The 27653-nt window shown below is 44.7% G+C and overlaps 1 protein-coding gene across 1 annotated transcript; it reads right to left on the bottom strand.

Annotated features, from left to right (window-relative positions):
• Window positions 1–3693: 3693 nt before the first annotated feature.
• Window positions 3694–26880, bottom strand: LOC126506251 (apoptosis regulatory protein Siva-like). The gene is given in 3 exon segments (XM_050149629.1): window positions 3694–4124; window positions 4126–4218; window positions 26875–26880. Coding segments are annotated over 3 exon segments (489 nt in total). The 3' UTR covers window positions 3694–3734.
• Between the last annotated feature and the right edge of the window lie 773 nt (window positions 26881–27653).

Below are 27653 nucleotides of genomic sequence, written 5' to 3'. Positions count from 1 at the left end.
CATCTTCAGAAAGCAAGTCCATTGCTCGGCTTGCTTCTGTGGCTTCTGGAGGGTTTGTCTCACACAACTGACACCCAGACTCACTTCAGTTCTCCCCTTCATCAGGCACTAGCATGCTTGGAAAAGACACACACATTACAGTTGGATCGTGGACACAATCAACCCCTTGGAAATGGAGTTCTTCTATCCACAGCCTGGAACATAGTGTGCCTGGCTTCCGTAACACAGAATGTAGAAGGGGCAGCCTACACAACAACATAGCTCTGAAGGCTAGAAGTCAGAGACTGTCATTTCTTCTGGGCCTTTCTCTTCGGCTTTTAGGTGTCCTCACAAAGTCTTTCCTCCTTACGTGTCCTTCTCTGTGTGTCTACATTTCTGCTTAGGTACACAGGTCCTTATTGGATTGGGACCTAATGCTTGCCTTTTAAACTTAGCATTTCATTAAAGGCTTAACTTCCAAACACAGGTGGTTCAAGCTTTAACTCACACATTTTGAAGGTGCAGAATTCAGCCTACAATACTGTCTGAATCTCCAGGTACCAGGCACCCGCTACACCATCTGATCCCTCACTACTGGTATTTACACACAGGCTTTTTCTGTCTGATGGACCCTTCAGACTTCCGGTCAGTATGACAATATTTCCTCAGGATTACGCTAAGGGACTAGCTAAATTGATCAAAAGTTAAAGGCCTGAAATTCATTCAAGTTCTATACATATGTCTTTATTCATTGGTTATGAAGGTGGGCCAGAATCATGTTGAACACTTTTGTAGAAACTGCTTTATATTCTTAGTCTATAAATTGCACAATTGCTCATCCGACACTCACTCAACTCCCTAAGCAAAGTACTCCGGGCTCAGGGGAGCATCATGAAGTAGATTTCAAAAGAAAACCATACAAGACTTTAAATCTTTGCTTTTCTTCTTAATATGATCCCAAGAGAGACTGTGATTGTATTGGACAACATTCAATAAGGACCATCTCTACTAATAAGGCTAGGGGAACCTCAGAGGTCACATGTCTTTTGACTCACCTATTTCGAGCTGCTTTGGTTCAAACACCAATATTGGGTACACCCTGGAAAGCTTAGATAAGCAGGTTGGGGGGTGGGTGGGCAGTGGGCTCTGGATACAAACACAACAGTGGGCTCTGGACTTACTAAAGAACCAGTGAACAGTGCCCTAAGAAGAGAATGTGTGCTGGGAGGTGCCACTGTCTTTGCATCCCTCTGGAACTCACATTATCTGCAGTGCAAATTCACATCCATATTGGCAGATCCCTTTTCCTGGCAGCCTGCTCTTAGGAAATCATGATCTGTATTAGAGGCTATGCAGGCTTTCCGAATTCAAGGATCAGATATTTTAAAACCAAAAACTTCTGCTTTATATTGTTTATAACCATTCCATAGAGTATAAGAAAAAACCCAAATGAGTAAAGTGTAAAGTACACACAGAAAAAAATAATTTGGCATTTGGGAGGAAAACAAAACCTGCAGGGATAAGAAAGCCGTGTATGAGATGTGATCCTCACCTCCCTGTCTTCTTGTCTTTTGAATATTCTAGCTCAAGTGTGGATGTCTATAACTGAGCTTGGAGAGTAAGAGGAGTGGGAGATCAATGGGAACCACAACTTAATGCAAGCTTCTCAGAGTAGCCGAGAGCTCCACAAGAGACTGGCTCCATGTGGATTCCTGGAAGTCAGCAGAAAGAGCTGGGTATGGAAGCCTGTGATTGATGGCTGCCGTCAGTTCGTGTGCCCATCACTCCGCTCCCCCGAAGGTCTAGCCAATCTCACCCCATTTCACAAGCTCTCAATCATATTCATGAAGTCAAGACTTCAAATGGAGCATGGTTATAGCTGTGATCACTATTCCAGGTAGAAGTGATTAGCGTGAGACAGGATGTCCACACTGGTTTAATTACTTTAGGGTAATGATACGGATCTCAATGAGCGGCCAATGTGCATACTGCTGCCTATTGCATGCAATAATTAATGTGGTTTAAGCATACTTCTTTGTAAACAGTGTTATTCTCCTCTCTGTACTAATATTGACGTTCTGTTTTCTCAACCTATTTGTGGATCAGTTTCCTTCCTTTCCTGTCTTTTTCACCTATGCAGCAGAATACACAGCTTTCGTTAGCCCAGCATAGCTCAAACCTGTTATACAGGTGAGGATGACCTTGAATTTCTTGATCTTCTTGCCTCCTCTTCTCCTGTGCTGGGATTACAGTGTGTATTACCATACCGAGTTTTATGTGGTGGTGAGAATCAAAGCCAGGATTTTGTACATGCTAGGCAAGCATTCTGTCAACCAAGCTGTCGGAAGCCACATTTTGGGGTGACATTTGTCCTGGTCCAGCCACAGTGGGTTCGTACTTTCCAGGGTAGGGGCGTGTGGCTTAGAAAAGTTAGGCAGAATAGATAGAGATACAAAAGAAATACAGAGACATAGGATAGTTCTGGGAGGGCAACTCAGTGAATACTGAATCTGCCAATGTTTATTTTCCATATGCTTTTATACCCCAATACAGAAAGGGGAGGAGGGGAGAAGGCAAAAGACTGCTTTAACATTATACAAAGGACAACAGAACAGTTACTTGCTTCGACACTAAAGACATCAAGTCACTATTTCCTGAGTAAAACATTCTGATGTTTGGGGCAGGATATGCAGTGAACACACCCTAGACCAAGTATCCCGTAGGCAGTCACTCCTTATGTCAAACCTCCTGTTTTAAAATGAAGGAGCAGGAATAGGCTTGAATTCTCTGACCTTTGGTCAGGGTGGAGGGGGATCCACCCCTATGGGCCATCTTAATATCCAAAACACCCAGTAACCACACCCTAGGCCAGGACATCTTGTTTGTAGCCACACCTGTTGTCAACAACTCTGAAAGAGTAAAAGTAAGCTCAAACTCTCTGACCTTTAGTCAAGGTGGAACAGACTCACGTCTGTGGGCCTCCACACTGAGCAACATTCCCAACTCTGAGAATGGATTAAAAACGCTTTTCAGAAAGTTTGCGCAAAGAGAAAGCAGAGGAGAAACCTCTATGTCTTCTCCCTCTTTCTGCCCATGTCCCTCCCCACTGGTTCTCACTGCTTTTCCTACTTTGTGTGATGATATGGGAGCCCCCTCTGTGTGCTGTGATTACCACTAATGAATAAAGAAACTGCTTTGGCCTGTTGATAGGTCAGAACTTAGGTAGGCGGGGAGGACTGGAATGAATGCTGGGAGAAAGAAGGATGGAGTCAGGGGACGCCATGGATCTGCCGCCGGAGATAGACATACTGAAACTTTGCTGGTAGGCCATGACCTCATGATGATGCACAGATTAATGGAGATGGGTTAAATTAAGATGTAAGAGTTAGCCAATAAGCTAGAGCTAATGGGCCAAGCAGTTATTTAATTAATACAGTTTCTGTGTGATTATTTCAGGTCTAAGCTAGCTGGGTGGCTGGGACGAACAAGTGGGCCCTCCTCCAACAGTGTGATTTTACCACTCTTCAAAATGAATTAGCATTTCTAGGCCCAACTACAATGACTGCCGCAGTAATGACGGCAACCTGTGTTTTTCGATGACCCCTCGTGTGCCAGGAATTTCTGTGCCCCACCTGTCTTTTTCCCCCCCAAATATAAAGAGGTTTATTCACTTGTTACTGGGGTACAAAATATAATGTATAAAAAAGCCACCTCCTCTCTCTTCAGTGTGAGCATCTTGGTTGTCCTTGGCCACATCAGGCTTCAAACATAGCACAGCTGGTGCAAAGCGTCTTCTCACCGTCATCAGTATAGTCTGCAAGGCCACACAGCATACAGGCCAGAGCACCGCAGCCCCAGCAGGTATATATACGTTGTCCACACAGGGCCCAGTCGCACTGGCTGCAGACTGCCTTCCCATCCACAGATCCCACGCAGGATAAACAAGCCATGGGTGCTGTCCCAGGCAGTCCAGCTTCCGAGGCCTGAGCTCGGCACCGTGTCAGTCCGCCATCAGGTCCAATCGACATCTGTCCCCTTGTAGCTTGAGGGGCCCCCACCAGACCAGGCTTCAGTGACTCCGGCAGGTGGGTGATGGAACAGCCTTCGCCCCAAATGTGATCTCTATAAACTTAGGCCCCTTGGAAAAAGGAACAGCTTGGTTCTTTCAAAGACCTCGCGTGAGTAGTGTTCGGCGAACACACTGTGGCTCGACTCTCTCCGGCCCACGTGGTCCATGAGCTGTAGAGCAGCTCCGCTTGGGCATGGCAGCGGGTACCAAACACAGACCACAGCTCACCTGTCTTATTTCGTTGCATTAAAATGCTGCTTTGATTCCTGCCTTATGGATCACAGTCGTGAAACTATACATCCATAGGACCAGACAACTTGCTGGTCACAGCCTCTGTCACAATGATTCGACTCTACTACTATAGCAGAAAACTAGCCATAAATAGCAAGCAAATAAACAGACGGGACAATGTTTCAAAATGCTTTATTCGTGAAAACAAGCTGGATTCAGACCATGGATCCAGGTTGACCCTTACCGTTTATAGCATTAAATACAACATTGGAAACAAACAAACAAACAGATAAATAAAGGTCTTTGGTATACCATAGACACTTAGTAAATATTTTCTTCTTTCTTGTCATTTATTCTATTAGCTGATGGTTCATAAACAGACACCCAAATACTACACCCCTCTCTCACTGTACTCACAGTAGAGCTGGGGTAATAAGACAGAGCTATAGAAAACAATAATATACATACACACATACATACATACACACACACACGTATAGTTGTCTCACTATATAGCACTGGCTGGCCTAGAACACACTATGTAGATCAGGATGCCCTCCAACTTAGTGTTCTACATGCCTGCCTCTGCTTCCTGAGTGCTAGAATTAAAGGTATGTGTGTTTCACCAGCTGAGCAATCCAATTTTGCAAGTATGAAGCCAGTTATGAAGGGAACAAAATAAAGAGCAAAGTTAACGGAACTGAATGAAGGGAATAGTTGTCAAAGAAGAAACGATTAATGTCACTTGAAAGAAAAATAAAGGGCCTCAGGGCTGGGAGGAGAGGCAGTAGAGTGCTCTAAGAATTGTCAAAGGAAGCTGATTACAACTGTTTGTCTGGAAAAAGGGGGGGTACTGGCTGGTTTTGTGTGTCACTTTGACACATGCTAGCATCCTTAGGGAGGAAGGAGCCTCAGCTGAAAAAAAATCCTCCATGAAATCCAGCCGTAAGGCATTTTCTCAATTAGTGATCGATGGGGGAGGGCACAGCCCATTGTGAGTGGCTGGTGGTCCTGGGTTCTAGGAGAAAGCAGGCTGAGCAAGGCATGATGAGCAAGTCAATAAGCAGCACTCCTTCTTGTCCTCTGCATCAGTTCCTGCCTCCAGGTTCCTGGCCTGCTTGAGTTCCTGTCCAGACTTTCTTTTGGTGGTAAACAGCAATGCTGACATGTAAGTCAAATAAACCCTTTCCTCCCCAGCTTGCTTTTTGGCCATGGTGTTTTGTTGCAGCAATAGAAACCCTCATAAGACAGTAGGTGAAGATCACGTGTAGGAAGAATGCTGTGGGGAGGAACGATGAGGTGAGGGAGAGGAAGAGGACTAGCTTGGGTTTTGGTTTCTAGAGCTCATGTCCTAATCCATTGAGACCATTCAGTATGTTCCTGAGGACTTTGAGGAGGACATTCAGGGGGTTCGGCAGGCATGTGTTGAGTGATTGAAGTCATCAGGAAGTGATTTGTATACTAGATCAGTGGTTCTCAGCCTTCCTAATGCTGTGTGTGACCCTTTAATACAGCTCCTCATGTTGTGGTGTCCCCAACCATAAAATAATGTCATTGCTACTTCATAACTGTAATTTTGATACTCTTACGAATTGTAATGTAAATATCTGGTGTGCAGCATGTCTGACCCCTGTGAAAGGGCTGTTTAATCCAAAGGTGTCCTGACCCACAGGTTGAGAACCGCTACATTAGAGGGTTCGATGCCAGGTCAGGAAGGTCTCTGTTTCTAAGATGGTTTCTCAATGACATCCACAGAGTGGGGAACGTTGCATCCTCACGCAGCAGAAAGGGCAGAAAGATAAGAGCACCTAGGGCACACCCAGAGTCCTTTCTACAATGCACTAATCCTGTGTACAAACACGAAGCCCTCAAGGCCTAATTACCTCCTACAAGCTCCACCTCCCAATACCCTTCCAGTGGGTCTTAGGCTCCAATATGAACTTAGCAGGAGACACAGGTTCGAATCACACCAGTGCTATAGTAAAGACTATCAAGGGTGCTGATTTCTTTTAAGCAGTCTTTTCTTTCCTCAAATGATTTATTTATTTTTATTTTATGTGCACTGATTGGTATTTTGCCTGCAGGTATGTCTGTGAGGGTGTGGGATCCCCTGGAACTGGAGTTCAGACAGTTGTGAGCTGCCATGTGCCTGCTGGGAGTTGAACCCAGATCGCGCTCTTAACCACTGAGCCATCTCTCCAGTCCCTTGGATGCTGATTTTTGGAAGAAGAAAAAAAAACGAATACATTTTAATTGTTTGAATATAGGATCTCTGGAGAGCAACAGGAAAAATCTGATACATTAAGATTGACTCAGGAAATGGGTAAACCTTGACTTATTCAGAGAGCTAGACACTAGTCTTTAAAGCTAGGGCTCCTAAGAAGTGGACGGACATAAGACGATTCTGGAAGGAATCTGAAGGTCCACTGGACCATGCTAGGATGTAGCCAGAGGCAGAGGCTCTCCTCAGAAGCCGTGGAGCATCACTCCAGCTCCTTGCAGTTTATGACAGCTGACACTCTGGGCAGAAAGGTGCTAGAGCGGCAACTAACACGCTGGGCAATCTCACAGCATTCTATTGATGAGAGAAAACAAAGCTCAAGAAAAGACAAACCTCTAGACAAACCTCCCGATGTCTAGAAACTGCTCCCTAATCTAGGAGACACAGCCTAGTACGGTGCAAACATGCTGAGTTCAGTTACTAGGAGACATGGAGTGGTCTTGCCAATTAGTGACAAAGTCTGGACACCTCAGCATGTTCCCAGTGTCCCTAGAACAATCCTTACCAAGCAAAGCCACCTCAGGCAGAGACCCAAGAGTGGAGCTCTAGGAACTAAATGGATGCTACAGCAGGACTTCCTCAGTTCCCCGCAGTGTCCCGGCTGGTTTTCTTTTGCTTTATCTCCAACTAGGAAAGAGAGGTGATTGTGGGTCACAAGACAAGAGAAATAGGTCTTTCTTGAAGAGAAGCTGCCATTATATTTTCTCTAAATATGCTCAGGACAATACTCCAACAACTGGGCCTTAAGTCGTCCTCACGTTGCTGAGTTACAAGTAGTGACGCCGCCACCCAGGAAGGTTTGTCAAGGACTACTTCCCTTCCCTCTGTGGGCTTAGCTATTTCTTGAAGCTGATGAAATACCTCATACTAGTGTCATGGCCGGGTCAAGCACATTCTTTCTAGGGAATTCAGAAGAGCGGGGGAATGACGGGATTTCAAAAGCTGATATAGAGCCTGCCAAGTTTAAAGTTTTTTTCTTTCTTCCTAATGTTATAGCTTGTGAATCAGAGTCCCGAGAGCCCCTGTTGAAATTTCCAGTTTCTTGTGTGCCAGAACAGTGCGCTGGGCCAGGGACACACATCGACAGAAACAGAGGCAGTTTGTTAAGAAAGGAAAAAGCACTTGCGCAGACAGAAGGGACCCAGTGGGCAAGAAAGACAAGCAGACAGATGCTGAAAATCACAGCACCGTGGTCTTGCTCTTTCCAGGTTAATTTGCATGACACCTCATCCTCTAGGAGAGCTAGCTCATCTGGGGGGGGGGGGGGCAGATGCTCAATTTTGTTACAAGAAGCCCTGGTGAGGAGGGCTTTCCAGTCTTCCCCATAGGGTCCTTTGTTCATAGTTAACCTTGCTGCCCCTACTCTCCCAACACACTGAGTGAGACCTTGGAGCCCAGAAACTCATTCTCCATCCTGCATGCTGGGATTACAGGTGTGCCCCCCTTCCCCTTCTCCCCGCGTCCAGCCCCACAAGTAGGCTCAAATCTCTGGCTTTTTTTTTTTTTTTTTTTTTTTTTTTTACAGAAGGCAGATTTAGCCAGGGTGGCTGACTAACCAAGGACTGAGTGACTGAAGTCCTCAGGGTCCTGGCTCTGAGCCTATTCATTCTTTCAAGGACATCTTTGCAGAGCCTTCCAAGTGGCTAGTGGTGGGAACATGCAAAACAGTGCTCAGGCCACAACCACCAGAAACAATAAACTGGGGATTACGGTCAGGATTTGCACACTATGCTCACCTCCAAATAGCGCTTTCTGAAGCCCGGACAGACCTAGCAGAGAGACCCAGCCTCTTCAAGGCGAGCAGAAAATCTAAGGGTTTAATGCATAATTCATCTGACAGAGCACACTAAGGGGACCAAGCGCCAAACTGACTCCAAAACCTTGATATTTAAAGCAGTTGTCTGTACATAATGCCCCGGTTTGATCAAAGCGCTGGGTCACACAATCCAGGCAACAGGAAAGCTGACAAGTGGGGGAAGGGCCTTTTGTGCTGGAGGCACAAATTCAGGTAACTAGATGCTTATAAAGGCAAAACCCACAGGCTACATAGTTCCTGCCTCTGTCCAATCCTGATCTACTTCCAGCCTATGCCCCTCCCACCTATGTGTGATCATGTACACCTTGTGCAGTTGGGGCAACCAACCTTGTTTACAGAAGTGAAAACCTGGCTTGTTGTCTTGTGTGAAGAGTTCCCAGCCCTCCAGGAAGTTCTCTGTCCTTGGTTACATGGGCAAAGCACATTAATTAAAACTTAAGACATGACTTTAGCCCTCACAGGGACTACACACAAATGAGTGATCAACAGGGAACCCAAAAAGACAGCAGGTTGGGTCTGTGAAGCTGAGTGCTGATTTAACTCAGGGAACCTCTCCTGACCTTTCTTTTTTCTTCTTATTTTTGACTCTAAAGCTTCCAACATGTTCAATATTGTTAAAAACCTGGTGTAGGAGGGTCTTCATTCTATGTGTTGCTTTCATTTGTTGAATAAAGAAAACTGCCTTGGCCTTTTGATAGGACAGCAGCTTAGATAGGTGGAGTAGACAGACCAGAATGCTGGGAGAAAGGAGGCAGAGACAGAGAGTCGCCCACCATGAAGCTGCCAGGTCAGACATGCTGAATCTTTCCTGTTAAGCCATGAGCTCATGATGACATACAGATTATTAGAAGTGGGTTGAATCAAGATGTGAGAGTTAGCCAATAAAAGGCTAAAACTAATGGGCCAGGCAGTGTTTTAAATGAATACAATTTGTGTGTTGTTATTTTGGGGTATAAGCTAGCCAGGCAGCCAGGAGCCAGGTGGTGGGAAGCAGCCCGTTGCTCCTTTTACAACAAAAACCTACTTCTGTTTCTTCCAGGAGCATTGGGCTCCTTTTTCCTTTTTCTCAGCTTTTAAAGACAGGGTTTCTCTGTGTAGCCCTGACAGTCCTGGAACTCACTCTGTAGACCAGGCTGGCCTCAAACTCAAAGGTCTGTCTGCCTTTGCCTCTGAATGCTGGGCTTAAAGGTGAACACCACCACTGCCCAGCAACCTGTATTGAATTTCTAAAGCAGAAACATAACTTTACTTGAAGACAGCATCTTAGAAGTGGTGACTGAGGTGACTAAGGACCATCAAGATGGCTCAGTGCTGACAAGCGCTTGCCACCAAGCCTGATGGCCTGAGTTGGATCTCTGGGACTTACATTGTGGAAAAAGAGAACAGAGTCTCCAAAATTGTCCTCTTATCTTCATACATTGGCCATGGTGCACATACTCTCCTCACTCCAAACGTAAAAATAAGTAAATAAATGTAATTAACAGTCTTTGAAATGGTGACTAAGTTTGAAGAGTTTGTTTAGGTGGCTCTCAATACAATTCAGTCAGTCTCCTTAATGAGAGTCGACATCAACTAGGGCAGAGCCTGTACAGAGAAAGGACCATGTAAGGATACAAGAAGGCAGACATCTCTAACCAAGAAGACAGGCATCAGCCTAAGGTAATGTCACATTGATCTCAGACTCCCATCCAGTGGGACTATGAAAAGAATCAACTTTTGCTGTCTGAGTCACCCTGTATGTGGCAGTTTGTTACAGCAGATCTAGCGAAACATTGCAAACAGTGGTATTTCAAGATGGTATTGAATAGAAGAGACAATAGATCAGATAGAGATTTCTGACCAAGAAGTTGTTAGCTGTTCCGCCTTTCTTCAAGTTTTTGGGTGTAATGGAAAAATTAAAAATGCTGTAGGATCCCCAGCAGCAGTAAGCAGCAAAAATGCTGTAGGTCCCCAAGCGATGGTAGCGGGCCATGTGGAGGTAGGCAGCAGGCCCTGGGAGCAGCCAGTCCCAGGCAGAGAAGAGCAGCAGTGGCTGGCCCCAGGCAGGGAGACATGTGGTGGGTGGGCAAGAGACAGAGACATGGATAGGCATGCCATGCAGAGTAAGGTTGGGTATTTATTCAAGGGGTTATGGAGGGGGAAGCAAGAAGGGGAGAAGAGCAGAGAGAGAGAGAGAGAGAGAAATGAGAGAGACAGAAGCGGAGGAAGGGGAGAAGTGGGGAGAGAGGCAGAAGCAGCCTCTTCCTCTCTGAGAGGAAGATGGAAAAAGAGAGAGAACTCAGGCAGAAAGCTGAAGATCAGCCTTCCTCAGCAGATAGGGGAGGGAGTGGGTGTGGCTTGTCTCTTAAAGAGACAGAACAATCATTATACTTGGTTCTTAATTTTTGTTCCTGGCCAAACAGTAGCTGTTCAGCTTATACATTCTGTACTATGCCATACCTCACACTGTGCTAGAAAATGAACAGATGCTGAAATGCATGGTGGTATTTACAGTCTAGATGGTATCAGCTACACTGGCCATGCATGCATGCTGACAAGGGATTCTCCAACACAGTTGCCTCCCTAAGATTTAATAATCTCATCACAATACAATTTGTCTTCTTTAGTTGCTAGTTTGATTCTTTAGGTACAAGCTGAAACCATTTGGTGTAGGATTAAAAAAATTGAACTAAATGCAATGTGGAAGCTACCCTGCATTCTAGACCAAAAGGAAACATTATTTGGGGAAGAAAAATCCAAACAAACTATTTCATTAAAGACTTATGTGATACTGAGACTTTCTTAAATTTTCTACATATACATTGATCATGTAACATGCCCACACTGGAGAAACTGGATTGAAAGATATGAAAACTCTGCAATTTTTTCTACAAACCCCACAAAATTTACATTATTTCAGAATTCAAAAATTACTTATAAAAGTGAGTATTAACAATCTTAATATGCTTTAGGAAAACCCCAGAGCTCTGATGTGCAAAGCCTGCCAATGCCTTTTAACTGCACAGTAGTGAGCTTCATCATTGGAGTTTAAGGTACTTCGTTTAGACTGGTCAGTGTGATGGACGGACCTTTGTACCCTGGCAGCTCTACTCCTGGACATCTGGCTGGTTTAGTGAAGCTGAAGTGTCTTTAAGGAAGAAAGCCCAGGGGCCATTCCTGAGAGGCTGCATCAAGACACCTGATGACAGAGTTGGCTTTTCTAAAGAGACAGAGGCAAGGTACCTTCTTGAGGACTCTGTTCTTGGAATGACCAACTCCTTCTGCCCTTGGCCAACTGGACAGGAATGGCTTCATTCCAGGAGAAATATCCGAGCTCAGGTGTCAGGACACACACAAGGTGAGCCTGCTCCACCTTGTCTGAAGGTCAGAGATTCTGAGCTTATTTTTACTCTTTCAAAGTTGTTGATAACAGGTGTGGCTACAAAACTTGTTATCCTGACCTAGGGTGTGGTTACTTGGTGTTTTGGACATTTAGATGACCCATAGAGGTAGAGCCACTCCACCCTGACCAAAGGTCAGAGAATTCAAGCATACTCCTGTGCTCCTTCATTTAAAATAAGAGGTTTGACCTTGGGAGTGGCTGCCCACAGGATACTTGGTCTAGGGTGTGTTCACTGCACATTCCTGCCCAAGACATCAAATACTTTACTCAGGAAATAAGGCTTGGTGTCTCAAGTATTGAAGCAAGTAGCTGTCCTAGTTGTCCTTTATGTCATGTTAAAGCAGTCTTTTGCCTTCTTCCCTCCCTCCTTTTGTATTGGGGCATAAAAGTGCAGGTGAATTCACTGAATGTCCCTCCTGATGCAGTTCTGTTTCTGTCTCTTATTTCTCTTATATGCCCATTCCTTTTGCTTAGTAATTCTAATCTTCATACTCCTACCCTAAAATGTACAAGTTTTGTCAAAGCTGGTTGAAACTACCTGGTGTGAGTGAGAAGGAAACATGGAACACACAACAAACCCACTTAGGAGTTTATTAGAGGGGATGTGTACAGGCCTGGGGAAGTCAGTGTGCAGAGAAAGAGGGCAGAAAATGGCACGTCCAGCTTTTTAAAAGCTGCCTAGCGCGTGCACACAGGGGCTTGGTGTGACTACGTCATACACTGTAATGATGGGGCGAGCAGAACTTCCTTTAGCGTCCCACCTGGCTTCCGCATGGCTAGCTTTACACCCGAAATAACAACACACAAATTATATTCTTTAAACACTGCCTGGCCCATTAGCTCTAGGCTCTTACTGGCTAATTCTCACATCTTGATTAACCCATTTCTATTAATGTGTGTAGCACCACGAGGTGGTGGCTTACCGGGAAGATTCTTACCTGCGTCCATCTCAGAGAGGAGAGCTACGGCATCTGCCTCACTGCCTTCTTCCTCCCAGCATTCTGTTCTGTCTACCCTGCCTACCTATGTTCTATCCTATCAGGCCAAGCAGTTTTCTTTATTTTTTTTTTAAATTATTTATTTATTTATCATGTATACAATATTCTGTCTGTGTGTATGTCTGCAGGCCAGCAGAGGGTGCCAGACCCCATTACAGATGGTTGTGAGCCACCATGTGGTTGCTGGGAATTGAACTCGGGTCCTTTGAAAGAGTAGGCAATGCTCTTAACCTCTGAGCCATCTCTCCAGCCCCAGTTTTCTTTATTAATTAACCAATGAAAGCAACAGATAGATAGAAGACACTCCTACATCAAAACACAGATGACAGGCTCACACATGTGTGCAAGGGTTTAGCTGAGTCATATGGGGATGGAACCACGCATGTGCGCATGTGGGTCATGCAGGGCCCTTTAACATCCAGGCAGTTGCCTGAGGGTTTGTCTGCACTTGCACATCTCTAGAACCTGGAAGTAGAGCCTTACTTGTGGCTGAATAATAACACTGGTGCTTTTGGCATTCGTGTATATTCTTCCTTCAGCTTAGGAGACTCCTTTCTTCCCCCACTGAGTCATGAGAGAGGAGAAGGATTATGCCTCATAAATTTGGGGAATATTCTCAATTTTTTTCACAGGAAAAATTTTTTTTTCTTGTTCTACCACTAAAAGTTGAAATTCAACCCTTAATCAGACCAGTATCAGATGACAGAATTTTGGCTTTGCTTGACAAGTTCATAATTCATGTGTGTGTTCATAATTTTTAAGAATTTGTTGCCACACTTCTAAAATGAGAGGGTTGCACAGAAATGAATGCTTGATGCCTCTTATGCAATTAGAAGTTCACCAGCAGAAAACCATGCTCCCTTTCAAAGGTCATGGCCTCCCCATTTTCTCACGGTCCCCATGCTGCATTCTCTATTCCTTTGCCCAGTCTCTGTCAAGAGTTGAGTTTGCTGTCTGTTTTAGTTACTTTTTTCTGTTGTTATGAAATACCCCAATAAAAGCAACCTAAGGGAAGAAGGGTTAGCAGTTTGAGGGGACAGTCTGTCGTGGCTGGAATACCACGGGGGCAGGCTTTGAAGGGTCTAATCACATCTCATGTACAGTCAGGAGGCAAGGAATGGTTTTTCTCAGAGCACTTTCTCCTTTTTCAGTCCAGAATCCTAGCCCAGGGAATGGTGCCACCCAGGGTAGACAGGTCTTCCCACCTCAGTTTAATCTAATCAGAATAATCCTCGGCAAGCACACTCAGAGGCTGGTGTCCCAGCTTCTACATCTTACCATGTTGACAGGTGAGATTATCTAACATACTACCCTGGCTGCTGCTAAGTGCTTTTCAAAGTATGGTTAATCCCTTTTGTGAAACAAACAAACAAAAACCCCACAACCCCAGTGCTTTAGATAACAAGCACTAGGAGTTATCTATTTTCTCCTTTTCCTAGGAGAAAAGACAGAAGAGAGGAAGAAGACAAAAAGAAGCAAGAGGAAATAGAAAGTTTTTATAGAAAACTCAGAATTCACTGCATATGGTAGGGGCCAATGTTATTGTATGATTTTCTCAGTTGTGTTTGTATGCATTATATTGCAATATAGAATGTAAGTGAGGTGTAATAAAAACCTTTAAAAGTCACGATTAATTAGAAAAGCATTTCATTAGGCATATTTGCTTCCTGTATGTCTTAACATCACCCCTAAATTACCTGAGAGGGGTAGGTACTTGTTATATAAGTATATCTCTAGAATTCATGTTCACACAAAAACACGAAGACCCAAAAGAAACTCATAACAAAGAATAAAAATATCTAATTGAAATAAAAGGAGAGATAAAACTTGATGTTTCAAGAAACACCCACCGAACTGTCTAGTTCTATAGGTTCTCTGTGATAATTAGATTATATTAAATAATGGTTGTATTTCTGTAGTATCTGATACAATGTTCTGTGATGATGGAGATGATGGATATCCTTATTGGATCCATACATCCAATATGGCAACCACTAGCTGCATGCCACATTCAATATGGTGACCAATAACAACAAGCCATATCCAATATGGCAACCACTAGCCACATGCCACATCTAATAAGGTAAGCACTAGTCACATTGTTGCTCTTTTGTACCTGAAATGCATTAGATAAGCTTACCCCCTCCCCTCCCCTCCCCCCATCTGCTGAGGCAAGCAGATCTTCCTTTGTTTCCAGTCTGTGTTCCTTCCTTTCTGTCTCTTTCCTGAAGAGGCAACTTCTGCCTCTCTCCCTTCTCCCCACTTCTCCCTTCTCTCTCTCTCTGCCTTCTCCATAACTCACTAAATAAATGCCCATTCTCTCTGCATGGCACTTCTCTGTCTCTCACCTGCCACGGCTGTGACTCCTCATGGAACTGGCTGCCTGCCAAGGTCTCTCACCCACCATGTGGCTCCCTGCCTGGGACTGGCTGCCTTTGTGGCCCGCAGTGGTCTCATGGCCTTCTGCCCACTCAGGGACCTGCAGCATTTTACTTTTACCCTAACAACTGCTCTTCCTGAGGACCCAGGTTCAATTCCCAGCACCTACATGGCAGCTCACAACTGTCTGTAACTCTAGTTTCAGGGGAAGCTGACAGCCATGTCAAAACACCAATGTACATAAAATAAAAATAAATAAATTTTAATTTTAAGGTTAAATCACCAAACCTGGATAATATCTACTATACTAACTAGCATCACTCTAGACCCTAGAAGAGGAACGGAAAGAGGAATGACTCTTGGTTTCCACAAGAGTGGTAGCTGATCTGATAGGAATGTAGACAGTCAGGCAGTGGTGGCCCACATCTTTAATCCCAGCATTTGAGAGACTGGTAGCCAGTTCAAGGCCAACCTGGTTTCTGGAGGGAGTTCCAGGACAGCCCGGGATATACAGAGAAACCTTGCCTTGAAAAACCAACAAGGAAAAGAAAAGAAACCTGGTGATTGGGCGATCTACCAGAGAGTGTGGCTAGCAGTCGGCTTGCTGCTGTGTTTTCGCTTCTGTTTTTGTTTTTGTCAAGGTTACTGTTAGTGGGAACTAATACAACCCATGAAGTAATGAACCCTCACTGACCTGCGATGTCGTCAAATTGAAAATTATTCAGATAACTTATGTAGTTGGGATTATAATGGGTTACAAATTCTAATGATTATTATTCAGTAATTCTACTGGTAACTATAAGAGTGATAAAAAAAAGTCGCAGGAATGACAGCCAGGATGGCGCTAAGCAGTCTCCTTGCCATGTGATTGACACTTTGACTTGTTCACCAACCTTGCTTCACAGTTCTGTGGGACAGAAGACATCCTATTCAAGGATGGATGCTTACAGAGGTCAGCGTGCATGGTCACCTTGGTAACGAATGAATGAACTACACTGTGAACTCAGTTCTGTCTGGTGGAACCCAATCGTTCTCTGGCCACTGTGGTCCCCCAGAGAATTCTAACCAATTAGGTTTCTGTCAATCCAGTGTTTCCTGAACAAGACCCAGGTTGATATATTCATGACCAGGGTAGGGCCAGGGCCTGGGTCCTATGCTTCTGGGGTGTGTATACCCTTTACTACACTTTCCTTTTCAAATAGTTTATTTATTTGTGTTTTATGTACATCGGTGTACTTGCCTTCATGTATGCATGTACATGTATGTCCACACAAGGGTATTGGATCCCCTGGAACAGGAGTTACAGACAGTTCTGAGCAGCCATGTGGGTGCTGGGAATTGAACCCAGGTCCTCTGGAAGAACAACCAGTGCTCTTAACCACTGAGCCATCTCTTCAGCCCCTACTGTGACATTCTTAAGTGGCTTCAGTCACATTGCGGGACACACAACAGCCTCACTGAGACCTAGGCAGTTTTGCTTTAAGACCCTTCTTTCCATGTTGCTAAAAATTGTACCTTTCCATGCTAATACAAATACAATACATTGGGGATGGGGAAAGCTCAGTGGGACTGAACCGCCTGTAAGTCCAGCTCCAGAAGATCTTATGCCCTCTTGGCTTCCATTGGCACCTGCATGCATGTACAAGTGTACCCATAGATACACACACATAAAAATAAAAGTCTTAGCCGGGCAGTGGTGGCGCACGCCTTTAATCCCAGCACTCGGGAGGCAGAGGCAGGCAGATCTCTGGGAGTTTGAGGCCAGCCTGGTCCACAAGAGCTAGTTCCGGGATAGGCACCAAAGTTACAGAGAAACCCTGTCTCGAAGAAAAACACACACACACACACACACACACACACACACACACACACACACTAAATAAATAAATAAATAAATAAATAAATAAATAAATAAATAAATAAATAAATAAAATAAGTCTTTAAAATGTATACACAGGTATTTCTGGACTCTTTTCTTCTACCTAAAACTTTAATTTCCCCCTTGTGGTTTTAAAGAAACTGGAAAGATTTCCCATAGAATACGGTGAAGAAGCATCTCTTACCCACTGTGTTAACTGACATGACCAACAGGTTTGTAGGGGGTTTAATGTAGGAATATTTACCTGGGTTGTTCTCACAAAGCCACAGGTTTTACAGAAGCACCAGATCGGGCCATGCCATAGATAATGGAGGAAAACAAGAAACAAATGTGGGCAAGTGAAAGTGGTTGGACGGAGTCAACAGCCAAGGAATGCAGGCGCTCTAGGGCCCCACTCACTGAGTATAATGAAGCGGAGACAGTCAGGAGATTCTTTGCACATTTCCAGTGCCCTTACCACAACTCACTGTGACACTGAATCCCCAGTGTGAGGCACCCAGTGGAGGGAATGAGAAAATCCTGTAGGATGTGCCTAGGTCAGGAGGACTGCCTGATGATTGGATTATCCATTTGTGCAGGGCCGCCAAGGGTTAATGACTCATCTCTAGCTCAGGTCTATCAGAAAGGTCAGATAGTCTCCGTTTTTTCATTTCATGCTCTCCTCTCACTGCGTGGCTCCAGGCACTGTGGGGTCCCCAGTAACAAGAAGGCTTGTGGCCTTGTGGCTCCCAGTATCTTGAGCTAAATAAAGCTTCATTCATCAAACCTTACCATCCCTGGGAACTGGGGAGATGGTTTTCTTGGTAAAATACTTATAAGTACGAAGGCCTCAGACCCCAAGTAAAAAAAAAAAGCCAGGCGTGGTCACAATGCTAGCACAGAGCTGGGGAGGCAGTGGGGGGCGGACCCCTGGGGTTCACTGGCCAGACAGCCAGGTCTAATTTTTGAGCTCCAGGCCAATGAGAAACTGTCTCAAAAAGGGAGTGGGGGTTGGATGGAGATGGCCCCCCAGTTAAAATGACCAGAGTTCAGATCCCTGAAGCTACATAAATGCTGAGTGGGAGCAATGGCTCCTTTGTAATTCCAGTTTTGGAAGATGGGGGGGGACAGGGGATTCCTGAAACAAGCTAGCTAGTGAGACTGGTTATTTGGTTAGGCTCTGGCTTCAGTCGCGAGCCAATGCCTCAATGACACGGGTGGAGAGGAGTTGAGCAAGATTCCTGAGATCAATTTTGGAAACCCAACCTCGCATGCATATGCAAAAACACATACACAAACATGCACACCACATAAACATGTATGCAGACACACGCCTGCACATCACACACACACACACACACACACACAAGCATATCACACATAAACACATACATGAAAATAAGAAATGGCTCCCGAGGAACACTGCCAGAGGTTGACCTCTGACCTCTGCATACCCTGTGTGCATGTGTGTGCACCTGTATATACACACACGTTGCCTACTCTGTGGCACTCAATCATAGGAAGCAGCAGTGGACTAAGTCATCTCTTCTCAGTAGTCAGCCACCAATGTCTAGAAGCTCCTCCTTCTCCCCATCCCCCGCTGCTCGAGCACCAAAGAAACTGTCCTTTGTTCCCATCTGCTGTCCCTAACCTGAGTGATTCTGAAACTGCACAAGCTGCATTTGAGAGAAGAAGTGTCTGGGAAGGGGCCCAGAACAAGAAGAAAAACAGACTGGACAAGGGGAAGCTGGAAGGGAACAAGTGCAGAAGTGGTCCCGAAGATGCTGAGGAAGGAGGATAGGGGGGAGACTGGAAAATGAAAACAGACTTGCTTGAGGAAGCTGGAAGGAGCAAGCGGTGGGACTTGCGTAGGCCCAGGAAGCAGAGGGATAACAGAAACCAAAAACCAGCCAGCCCTGGGCCTGTGAGCCAACTTCCTGTCCCGCCATAGCTGCGGCCAGTACAGAGTTGGCCTGGAAAGGCCAGTGGCCATCTTTCTGCACCTCACAGTGCAGCATGCCAGTGAGGGCTGCACACGTGGCAGAGAGCAGGTTGGGAAAGCAGGTGCTCTACCTGGCCAGGGCTGCAGTTGTCTTACTGCCTCAGAACGGCAGCTGACCTTGCCGTGGCTCCCTGTAACCGGGGACATCCACCCCGCAATTCAGAGGACCCTGTTCAGTCTCAGGCCTGTTCTTGCGATTGTTTAAGTCAGTTATCTACAGGAACAAGAGCGGAGGCTCGCATTTGTAGATAATCTCTGTTGTCCAGGGTGTGGTTTATTGTCGTCTAGTTTAATGTGTGTAGGCAGTTGGTACCTTTGGCATTTTCAGTTCTGGATCTCACTTGTTAAAGGGAGGCGGGTAGCTCAGTGGTGGGAATGGTTGCCTAGCATGTGTGTGAGGCTCTGGGTTCAAGCCCCCAGCACTGTGAAATAAATAAAAGGACTTAATGAAGAAGAAAAGTTCTTCTATTCATATAGACAGGAACTGTATATGTCAGATATGAGCTCCCAGTATGTGGTGCTGTACAAGGATATATACTTACATGCCCATATAATATGTCTGTATTTAGAGGTCCAGGAAACTAAGAATCAATGTGCTCTTCATTAAACCCAGATTCCCATTTTAATTTCTATTTTTATTTTTTTCAGAGATTTAATTATTTTTGTTTTATGTGTGTTGGTGTTTTGCCTGCATGTACGTATGTCTATGTATAAGTACACAGTGCCCAAGGTAGCCAAAAGACATGAGATTCCCTAGAACTGGAGTTTGATAGGCTGTGAGCTCCCATGAAGCTGCTGGGAACTGACCTGGTGCAGGTCTTCTGGAAGAGCAGTGATTTTCACTGCGAGCTGTCTCTCCAGACCCTCTATTTTATTTTAGAGGAAACCACGTAGCTAAGCATGTCACCAGGACTTGGGAGGAGGACTATGAGTTCAAGGCCAGCCTGGATTACACATGAAAAGAAAGAAAAGAGAGAATGAGACACACTACTTAGCTCCTAACTGATTAGCTGGGATCATACTTACAGTCCCCTTCCCCTTGCTTTTAATCTCAACCCTTTCAATTGACTTTTGCACATATAATCATTCATTTGTGCCAGCTTTATCTAGCCATTTTTTAAAGCCATTTTGCCCCTATAGCTTTTAACTATTCTTCCACGAATTCTGTCTGGTATGCTGAGATTCCCAGGCGGCTGGTTTTAGCCTCTCCGGGATCCTCTCTTTCTGAGTTGATACTGGGTGGTCCTCCAGCCATGTCTGGCCTTAGGGTAGCAGCAGCAGCTCTGGTTTGTGTTTTTCACACACTTCCCTTTTCCCACCACAGTCTAGGATGTGAGATACCATCCTTGGCTTCCTTTTAGGTGACTGGTGATTTTTCACAGGGATGGTATTCATGCAACCTCTCCCTGGCCATCAAATCTGTGGCCAGATGAACAAACAGACAATCTTAATTTTTTTTATTATTTTAGAGTTTTATATGGATCTTTATTTAAGAATCTGATCTGCCAGACTAACATTTTCTACCAACTTGGGGAGCAGAAACCTTCACAGTCTTTGCAGTCTGTTTAGTGGTGGTGTGTGGAGCCTGGGCAGTGGCTTGGAGGTTCTTAGATGTCTGCTTAGCCTTCTTTGCTCTGCTGGCAGCTCCGATGGTTTGCTTTTGTTCAGCTTTTCTACTTCTGGTTTATGATCCTCCTTGGCCATTGCTTCAGCAATGGATGCACCCGTTGGACTCTGACTGCCTGTAGAGTTCTTAGAATTAGCGTTTCTTCCAAGCGTTCCCTTTTTGTGCTTTCTTCTGTAGAGAGAAACCCTGTTTCTGTTGGGGGTTGCTCTGGGAAAGGAAGGCTGTCCTGCGTTTTGCAATAAGTAACTGGAAAGACTCCCTATCAGGTCCTGAGTAGCAGGGTCGGCATCCAGCTAGATCTTGTATGGTTAGCGCTGTGTGGCTCAACTGTTGTGGCGAGGGTTGGCTGCCCAGGAGAAAAAGATGGAGAAGAGAGAGAACCCGTCTTGTTCTAAGGTTGATTTCTATTTCTCCTTCCCCGAACTGGAGGGCAGAAGAACTGTTTTCATCATGACTTAAGCAGTTCATTTCGTAAGTGCTCACATTGATCTTAACATATATACACACAGACATGAGACCTGGCTATGCTGCTGTTTCCTTGTGTTAATTCTGCCTCAGAGCTACCTAAGGGCTAATTCTTCCGGAGAGCTCTGTGATTTGCAGATTCACCATAGCTAATTGACTCAGCACTTCCACGAAGTCACACATCTGTGAGGAAGGTGGAGGTAAACTGAGGCAATCAGATCGTGTACCTGAGCTGTTATCCACTACACTAGGGAAGAAAAATGGCCCCAGATTTCTTATATCTCTGTACAGGACAATTAGGGTCTCCAGGACAAGCCTCGCATGTTGTCTTTGTTCACAACAGATTTGATGCTTCTCTCTCTCTCTCTCTCTCTCTCTCTCTCTCTCTCTCTCAAAGTTTTGTATAAAACATTTTGTCACTCACAGGAATCCCAAGCCCTGTGCCTGCTCAGGTGTTCCTGACACTTTCTCAGGCAGAGTCAGGTGGGCTGGGGTCAATGTTCTGGAAAGTCTCGTGATTTCTGCACCTCTTTCCACCGTGTTATCCTTGTCAAACCTGTTTTAAGCATTTCCTAAGTTTTGTGGGTTTTTGTTTTGCTTTGTTTTTCTATCTGTTTGCAAACTCCATTCATGCTTTGAGAGTCACACCCTTTTCAACAAATGCCAGGCCTAAATTAGAAAGTGACCTTTAGTGGTGAGAAGAATTCCGAGTCACAGAAATCAATGTACTGCGCAAGGAAGATAGACATTCATTGTTTTTCAAATATAAATCATTTCCTATGGAGAGAATATGAGTCTAATGAGGTTCTCTAATGGGGACTAGGAAGACTCCAGAAGGATTAGAGAATCACCCTTGCTCTGTCTCTGATTTACTCCTTACGGAGCCAGACTGGAGAGGCAGGTGGAGGTGGAGAATCCTTAGAAGAAACAACTGAGGGTATTCCAGTTAGTTGGTTAACCCTGTTCAAATGTCAGAGGGGTCGCAAGGTTCCAGGATGAGAACTGTGTCCCACTAGTGGACCCTGACATTGGTGTAGAAAGAAATAGGAAAATAAAACAGAATAGAGACCATCAGCGAGCACAGCACGTGTTAAAGCTGGGTGGTTTCAGGAACTCTTCTTTGAAGGTATGTCTAGGACGATGTGTGGACTAAGCCACAGTGGAAAGGTGATTTGTTACCAGGTCTCATGGTCTAGAGCTTCAAGTCCTCAGACTTCCTAATGCTGCGGCCCTTTAATGTAGTCCCTCATGCTGTGGTGACCCCCCCCCAACATAAAATCATTGATACTTCATAACTCATTTTGCTACTGTTATGAATCAGAATGTAAATGGGTGTGTTTTCCGATGTTTTTAGGCAAACCCTGTGAATGAATCAGTCGGCCTGCAAAGAGGTCACGACCCACAGGTTGAGAGCAGCTGCCCTGGAGTCTGGAAAACACTTCTCCACGAATAAACTCAGCTACAGGTGCTCTCTCTGCCTTATGAGAACTTGAACTATAAGGCAAATGATCATTCTTAAGACTCTAAAATGTATAGGAATGTATATATGTGTATATATATATACACACACACATACATATATGGGGCCTAGAGAGTAGCAGAGAGGTCTTCTCGTGGAGACTTGAGAAGATCAATTACAAGGTGAGCAGGTATCTGGGGTCTTCTTGTTGAGAAGGGTAGAGTCTTGAGGTGAGGTCAAAGCCAACTTCTGAAGACAGGGGTCAGAGTCTGGAAAGATGGAGCAGTGCATGTTCCAGCTGTGCAGCTGGGAGAAGAGGGTTAAGCTGCAAGCAGCTAATTCTCACATCTTGATTAACCCATTTCTAATAATCTGTGTAGCACCACAAGGTGGTGGCTTACTGGGAAGGATCTTAACCTGCGTCCATCTTGGAGAGGAGAGCTATAGCGTCTGCCTCACTTTTCTTCTTACCAGCATTCTGTTCTGTCTATTCCACCTATCTAAGCTGAGGTCCTATCAAAGGCCAAGGCAATTTCTTTATTAACCAATGAAAATAACACATAGAAGACCCACCTACATCAGACAGGATATAAGGAATAGACCTGACTTCTCCAACCTTTGGTCCAGGTGGAGCAGATCCACCTCTACACCCAAAATACTAATTACCCATACCCTAGATCAGAATTTCTCATTTGTAGCCACATCTGTTGTCAACAACTTTGAGAGAGCAAAAATAAACTCCAACTCTCTGGCCTCCAGTCAAGGTGGAGCAGGCTCACAACTGTGGGTCCTCGCGGTTAGGTGGGATAGACTTCTAGGTGAGCAGCTTTCACCAGGTCAAAGCTAGCATCCTCTCGGGATAGAGGAAACAAACCAGATTTAAGCTAGTCACTTGCTTTGATTCTATATCAGCTAAGCATTAATAACTATGTAAGTTGCACAGGCATGCACAAATAGTAAATGCTCATTGTGCTCCTGACATCTTCTACACACATCACACACACACACACACACACACACACACACACACACACACACACTTTTAACTTGAAAGAGCACAATGCAGGAGACCTAGGTTGGAAGCACAGCATTTGGACATGCCGTCTTGGAATCCAAGTTGTAGTTTAGAGATTTTAAGTGTTATTTCTTCTGTTGTCGTTAACTTGCCTTGAGGTCTTTTGCTGTAGGAATACATGGAAACTATGAGAGGCTCCTGAAAGAATCCTTTTGGCAGAGAGGAGACTGTGTTTTTCAGCCTGTGTTTGTTCATTGTTGTCACTACCTACATTTTTCCCCTCCATGTTCACATATGAAAATAATTATTCTCAGTTCAGGAAGTCAGTTGTAATCGTTAGTTTGGCTTCAAAGGATCCAGCACCCTTTGGAAGGTCATACTAGCCCTAAAGACAGCTGGTAGAAGCTCTGGCCTGGGAGTAATCTGTATTTTCCTGACGGGTGACCTCTTAGGACTTGGGTTTGAGTCCTGGGAAGAAGGAATACATCTCGTCTGAGATGGGAAGGAAGAGTGTCTGTCTCCAAGAGCTGGGAACAGACAACGAAGTGAAACAGATCTCCCTGGCCCCTTCCCTCAGTCTTTACCTGTCCTCTGTGTTCAATGGGTTCCACTGCAGAGAGGCTTCGGGTGAAAGGGTCCAGCACAGGGGTCAGGGCCCTGATTTCTTGCCCCAGATGTGTGACCCTAGGCAAATCTATCAGAATCTGCGAGTTTCTGTTTACTCAGGTGTGTGGAGGGTTTCTACAGACCCTTCTGCAAAGTGTAAATGCCTCTCTCTTCCTTATTGGATCTTCATCATGGCGACTGTAAATTAATCTTTATCTTCAGACAACAATAGAATCAAGCTCAATATAAGTGCTGTGCTTCGATGGATCTGACAGAAAGCCGTCACACCTGTGCCCGTGGCAGGAGTTAATATAATAGAGAATCTATGCCCCAGGGACTTTCAGATTGTAGTGGGCAGAAGAGCCAGCTAGGAGCTCATGGAAAATGCATGGAGAGATTGGCGCCAAGTCTCAGCGCAGACAGCTTCTCCACGTGGTTCGTATCCAGAGGGGATACTTGCAGACATCCAAGCCTAGGCTGGGTTCCCCGGGCTGTCCCCGCACAGCTGGTCCTACCAAGTTCCACGTTTTCACTGCTGATAGAGAATCAGCTGGGAAGGTTTGGGGCATGCAGTTTGAATGTGCACGCAAGGGGCCACCTGACCCTAGGTTAGCAGCCAGCCAGAGCTAATAAGGGAAATAAAAATTAATAATACCAATTTTGCAAATCATTCATGTCCCAGTTCACATAAATCCTGATCGAAGCATGCCCGAAATTGTAGCACGTCACGTTTGAGGCGAAGATGTGGGTTATAATAGAACCCATTTCCATAATTCTAACACACTGAGATTTCCATCTGTTAAAATGAGGCTGTGAAATTAAAAGCGCCATTTTCTTAGAGGAAGTTTTAAAGCAAGACTAAAATCAGAGGAAGGTCTCTTTGGAGTTTGGAAATGAGGGTGGACGTAGCATCAGAAATATGCCACGCTTTCCTTAAACGTTCTCACAAGGTAGGTGCCACACTAAAGAAAAACACCCAAATTTATCGATTCAAGAGAAAATAGAGCCACAGACATCACCAGACATGGCTGGCACGGGGAGGATGTCACTAGATCTTTGTTGGATGGATGTGTCAAGCACAAGCTGGGGAAGAGGCAGAAGAGAAGGGCAGAGGAATAGGAAGCAGGTTCTCTAAGAACCTGGAGAGGAGACCTAGCATGAGTAGATTTCAGACATCAAATATAGAAATTCATTCCCTGGGTTTGCTTAAACAAAAGACTCCATACTGGGTGGTTTAAGGCAACAGAAGGTTGCTCTGTGTATAACAGCACTTACTGTGCAAGTTAAGGACCCAAGTTTGAATCTCCAGTCCCCACTTCAAAGTCAGGCAATGGCCATACGTGAGCACGAGACAGGCAGCTCCTGCAAGCCTGCTGGCCAGCCAGCCTCACCAGCATGAGGAGCTTCGGGTTCTGGGAAAGACCCTGTCTCAAGGGAGTGAGACGAGGTGATGGAGCAGAGCGGTCGACATCCTTCTCTGGCCCCTGAATGTGCACACAGACAACTGCACATACCCGTGCACATATACATATATACTGCACACTATACACACTGTATACAGATATAAAGCAACAGAAATATCCTATTTGAGAGTTCTGAAGGCTGAGATGCAAACCTCAAGGTATTAGCAGGACCACGCTCTTCCTGAAAACTATAGGAGGCTCCTTCTCACCATTTTCCAGCCTCTGGTGGTTTGTTGGCACTATTTGGCATTCCCTAACTGGCAGTCACACAGTTCCTCTGTGAACTGTCATTACTACATGCCACACTTCCTGCGTGTGTCTGGTTTCAGATGCATCTTTTTGTAAGGATGCTGGTCATATCGGATGAGGGTCCTTTCTACTCCATCCAGTATGACTGCAACTTAAGCAATTACATCTCAACAATCCTATTTGCAATTTAGGCTCTATAGTAAGGTATCAAGGGGTTAGGACTTCAACATATGTTTTGAACAGTAAAATAGTTCAGCTCATAGCAGTGGCACTTAAAATTCGCATTGAGTTATCTCTTGGGATGGCTATTAAGGAAAAATGAAAACCCAAAAAGAAAAAAAAAACAAAAAACAATAAACAGAAATTTTGGAGAGGGTTGTTTGTTCTTTGTTTATAAAGAACAAGTGTTGGTGAGGACAGAAAGAGTTTGGTACTCTTGTAGAATGCTGAGGAGGATGTAAAATGGTCTGTGTCTTTGGAGAAATGCACAGTAATTACTCAAAAACAAAGTGTAAAATTGTCAATCCAGCACTTCCACTTCTGCTCTATCTATCTATCTATCTATCTATCTATCTATCTATCCATCCATCTATCATCTATCATCCATCTATCCTCTATCTATCATCTATCTATCTATCTATCTATCTATCTATCTATCTATCCATCCATCTATCATCTATCAATCAGTCTATCTATCTATCTATCAATCATATTTCTATATTTCTATCTACTTCTATTTTAGTCTATCTATCTATCTATCTATCTACCTACCTACCTACCTACCTATCTGTCATCATTATCGTCTATCCATCCTCAAGCAAGGACTCTGTCCTTGCACACCCATGTTCAGAGCAACATTGTTTACCAATAACCCACAGGGAGAGGCCACCCCTGTGCCTATCAAGTCAGCCCTAGTGTAGGGATGAATAAAGGGAATGTAATAGAGAGAAACCATAGAATGTTATTCACATTTGAAGAAATAGAACATCACTGACCGTCATTGCCCATTCCTACAGTGCCAGGGCTTAGAAGGCTGAGGCAGGAGAAACTTGAATTCAAGGTCAGTTTGAGCTACATCGCAAGTTCAGTTATCTGGACTTTATATGGAACCTTGGTTCCTGTCTAGGGAAGGGACAAAGGGAAAGAGGGGAGAGAGAGAGTGAGAAGGAGAGTGAGAGAGAGAGAGAATATGATGCAGATTTTGATTCCTCTTCTACAAGGTGATCAAATCCACAGAAGAGAAAGTTATCACTAGGGGTTGGGGAGAGTGGGAAGCAGGTGACTAGTGCTTAATGCAGAATTAATGTAGAATTTCCTCTGGAGAAGATGGAGAATTCTAGAAAGGGATGGTGGTGCAGGCTGTACTGTATGTGCTTACTTATGCATCCAGATGGTGCATTAGGGGTGATGAAGTGGTACATTTTACGCTGTGTATCTCTACACTAAAAATCAAAATGAGGCTTCAATAAAGGAGTTATCAAGGGTCTAGGACAGTGATTAGAAGAACACTGAGACCCACCTTTAAACGGTAAGGAGGAGGTGTCTCTAATCGGAGACACTTAGACACATTCTACCCAGAACTCACCTTAAGAGTAGGTAGCTAAATGTCTTTGCAGGTCTCTGAGTCGATCCTTCTATGCTATGAAGCTTCTATTGCTTTTCATCCTATTTTGGCTTAGTAAAATAAAATTATTTTATTTTATAAGAATAGCATAAAGAATGATCCCCCCAAGTGCTTTGAAAGTGAGCTGTTAGCACAAGCGTTCATCACCTT

The sequence above is a fragment of the Alexandromys fortis genome, unplaced genomic scaffold, assembly GCF_014885135.2.
Source record: "Alexandromys fortis isolate MF-2015 unplaced genomic scaffold, M_Fortis_MF-2015_v1.1 scaffold_0, whole genome shotgun sequence".
In the NCBI taxonomy this organism is placed as follows: Eukaryota; Metazoa; Chordata; class Mammalia; order Rodentia; family Cricetidae; genus Alexandromys; species Alexandromys fortis.
This window is presented reverse-complemented; position numbering and strand designations above follow the sequence as displayed.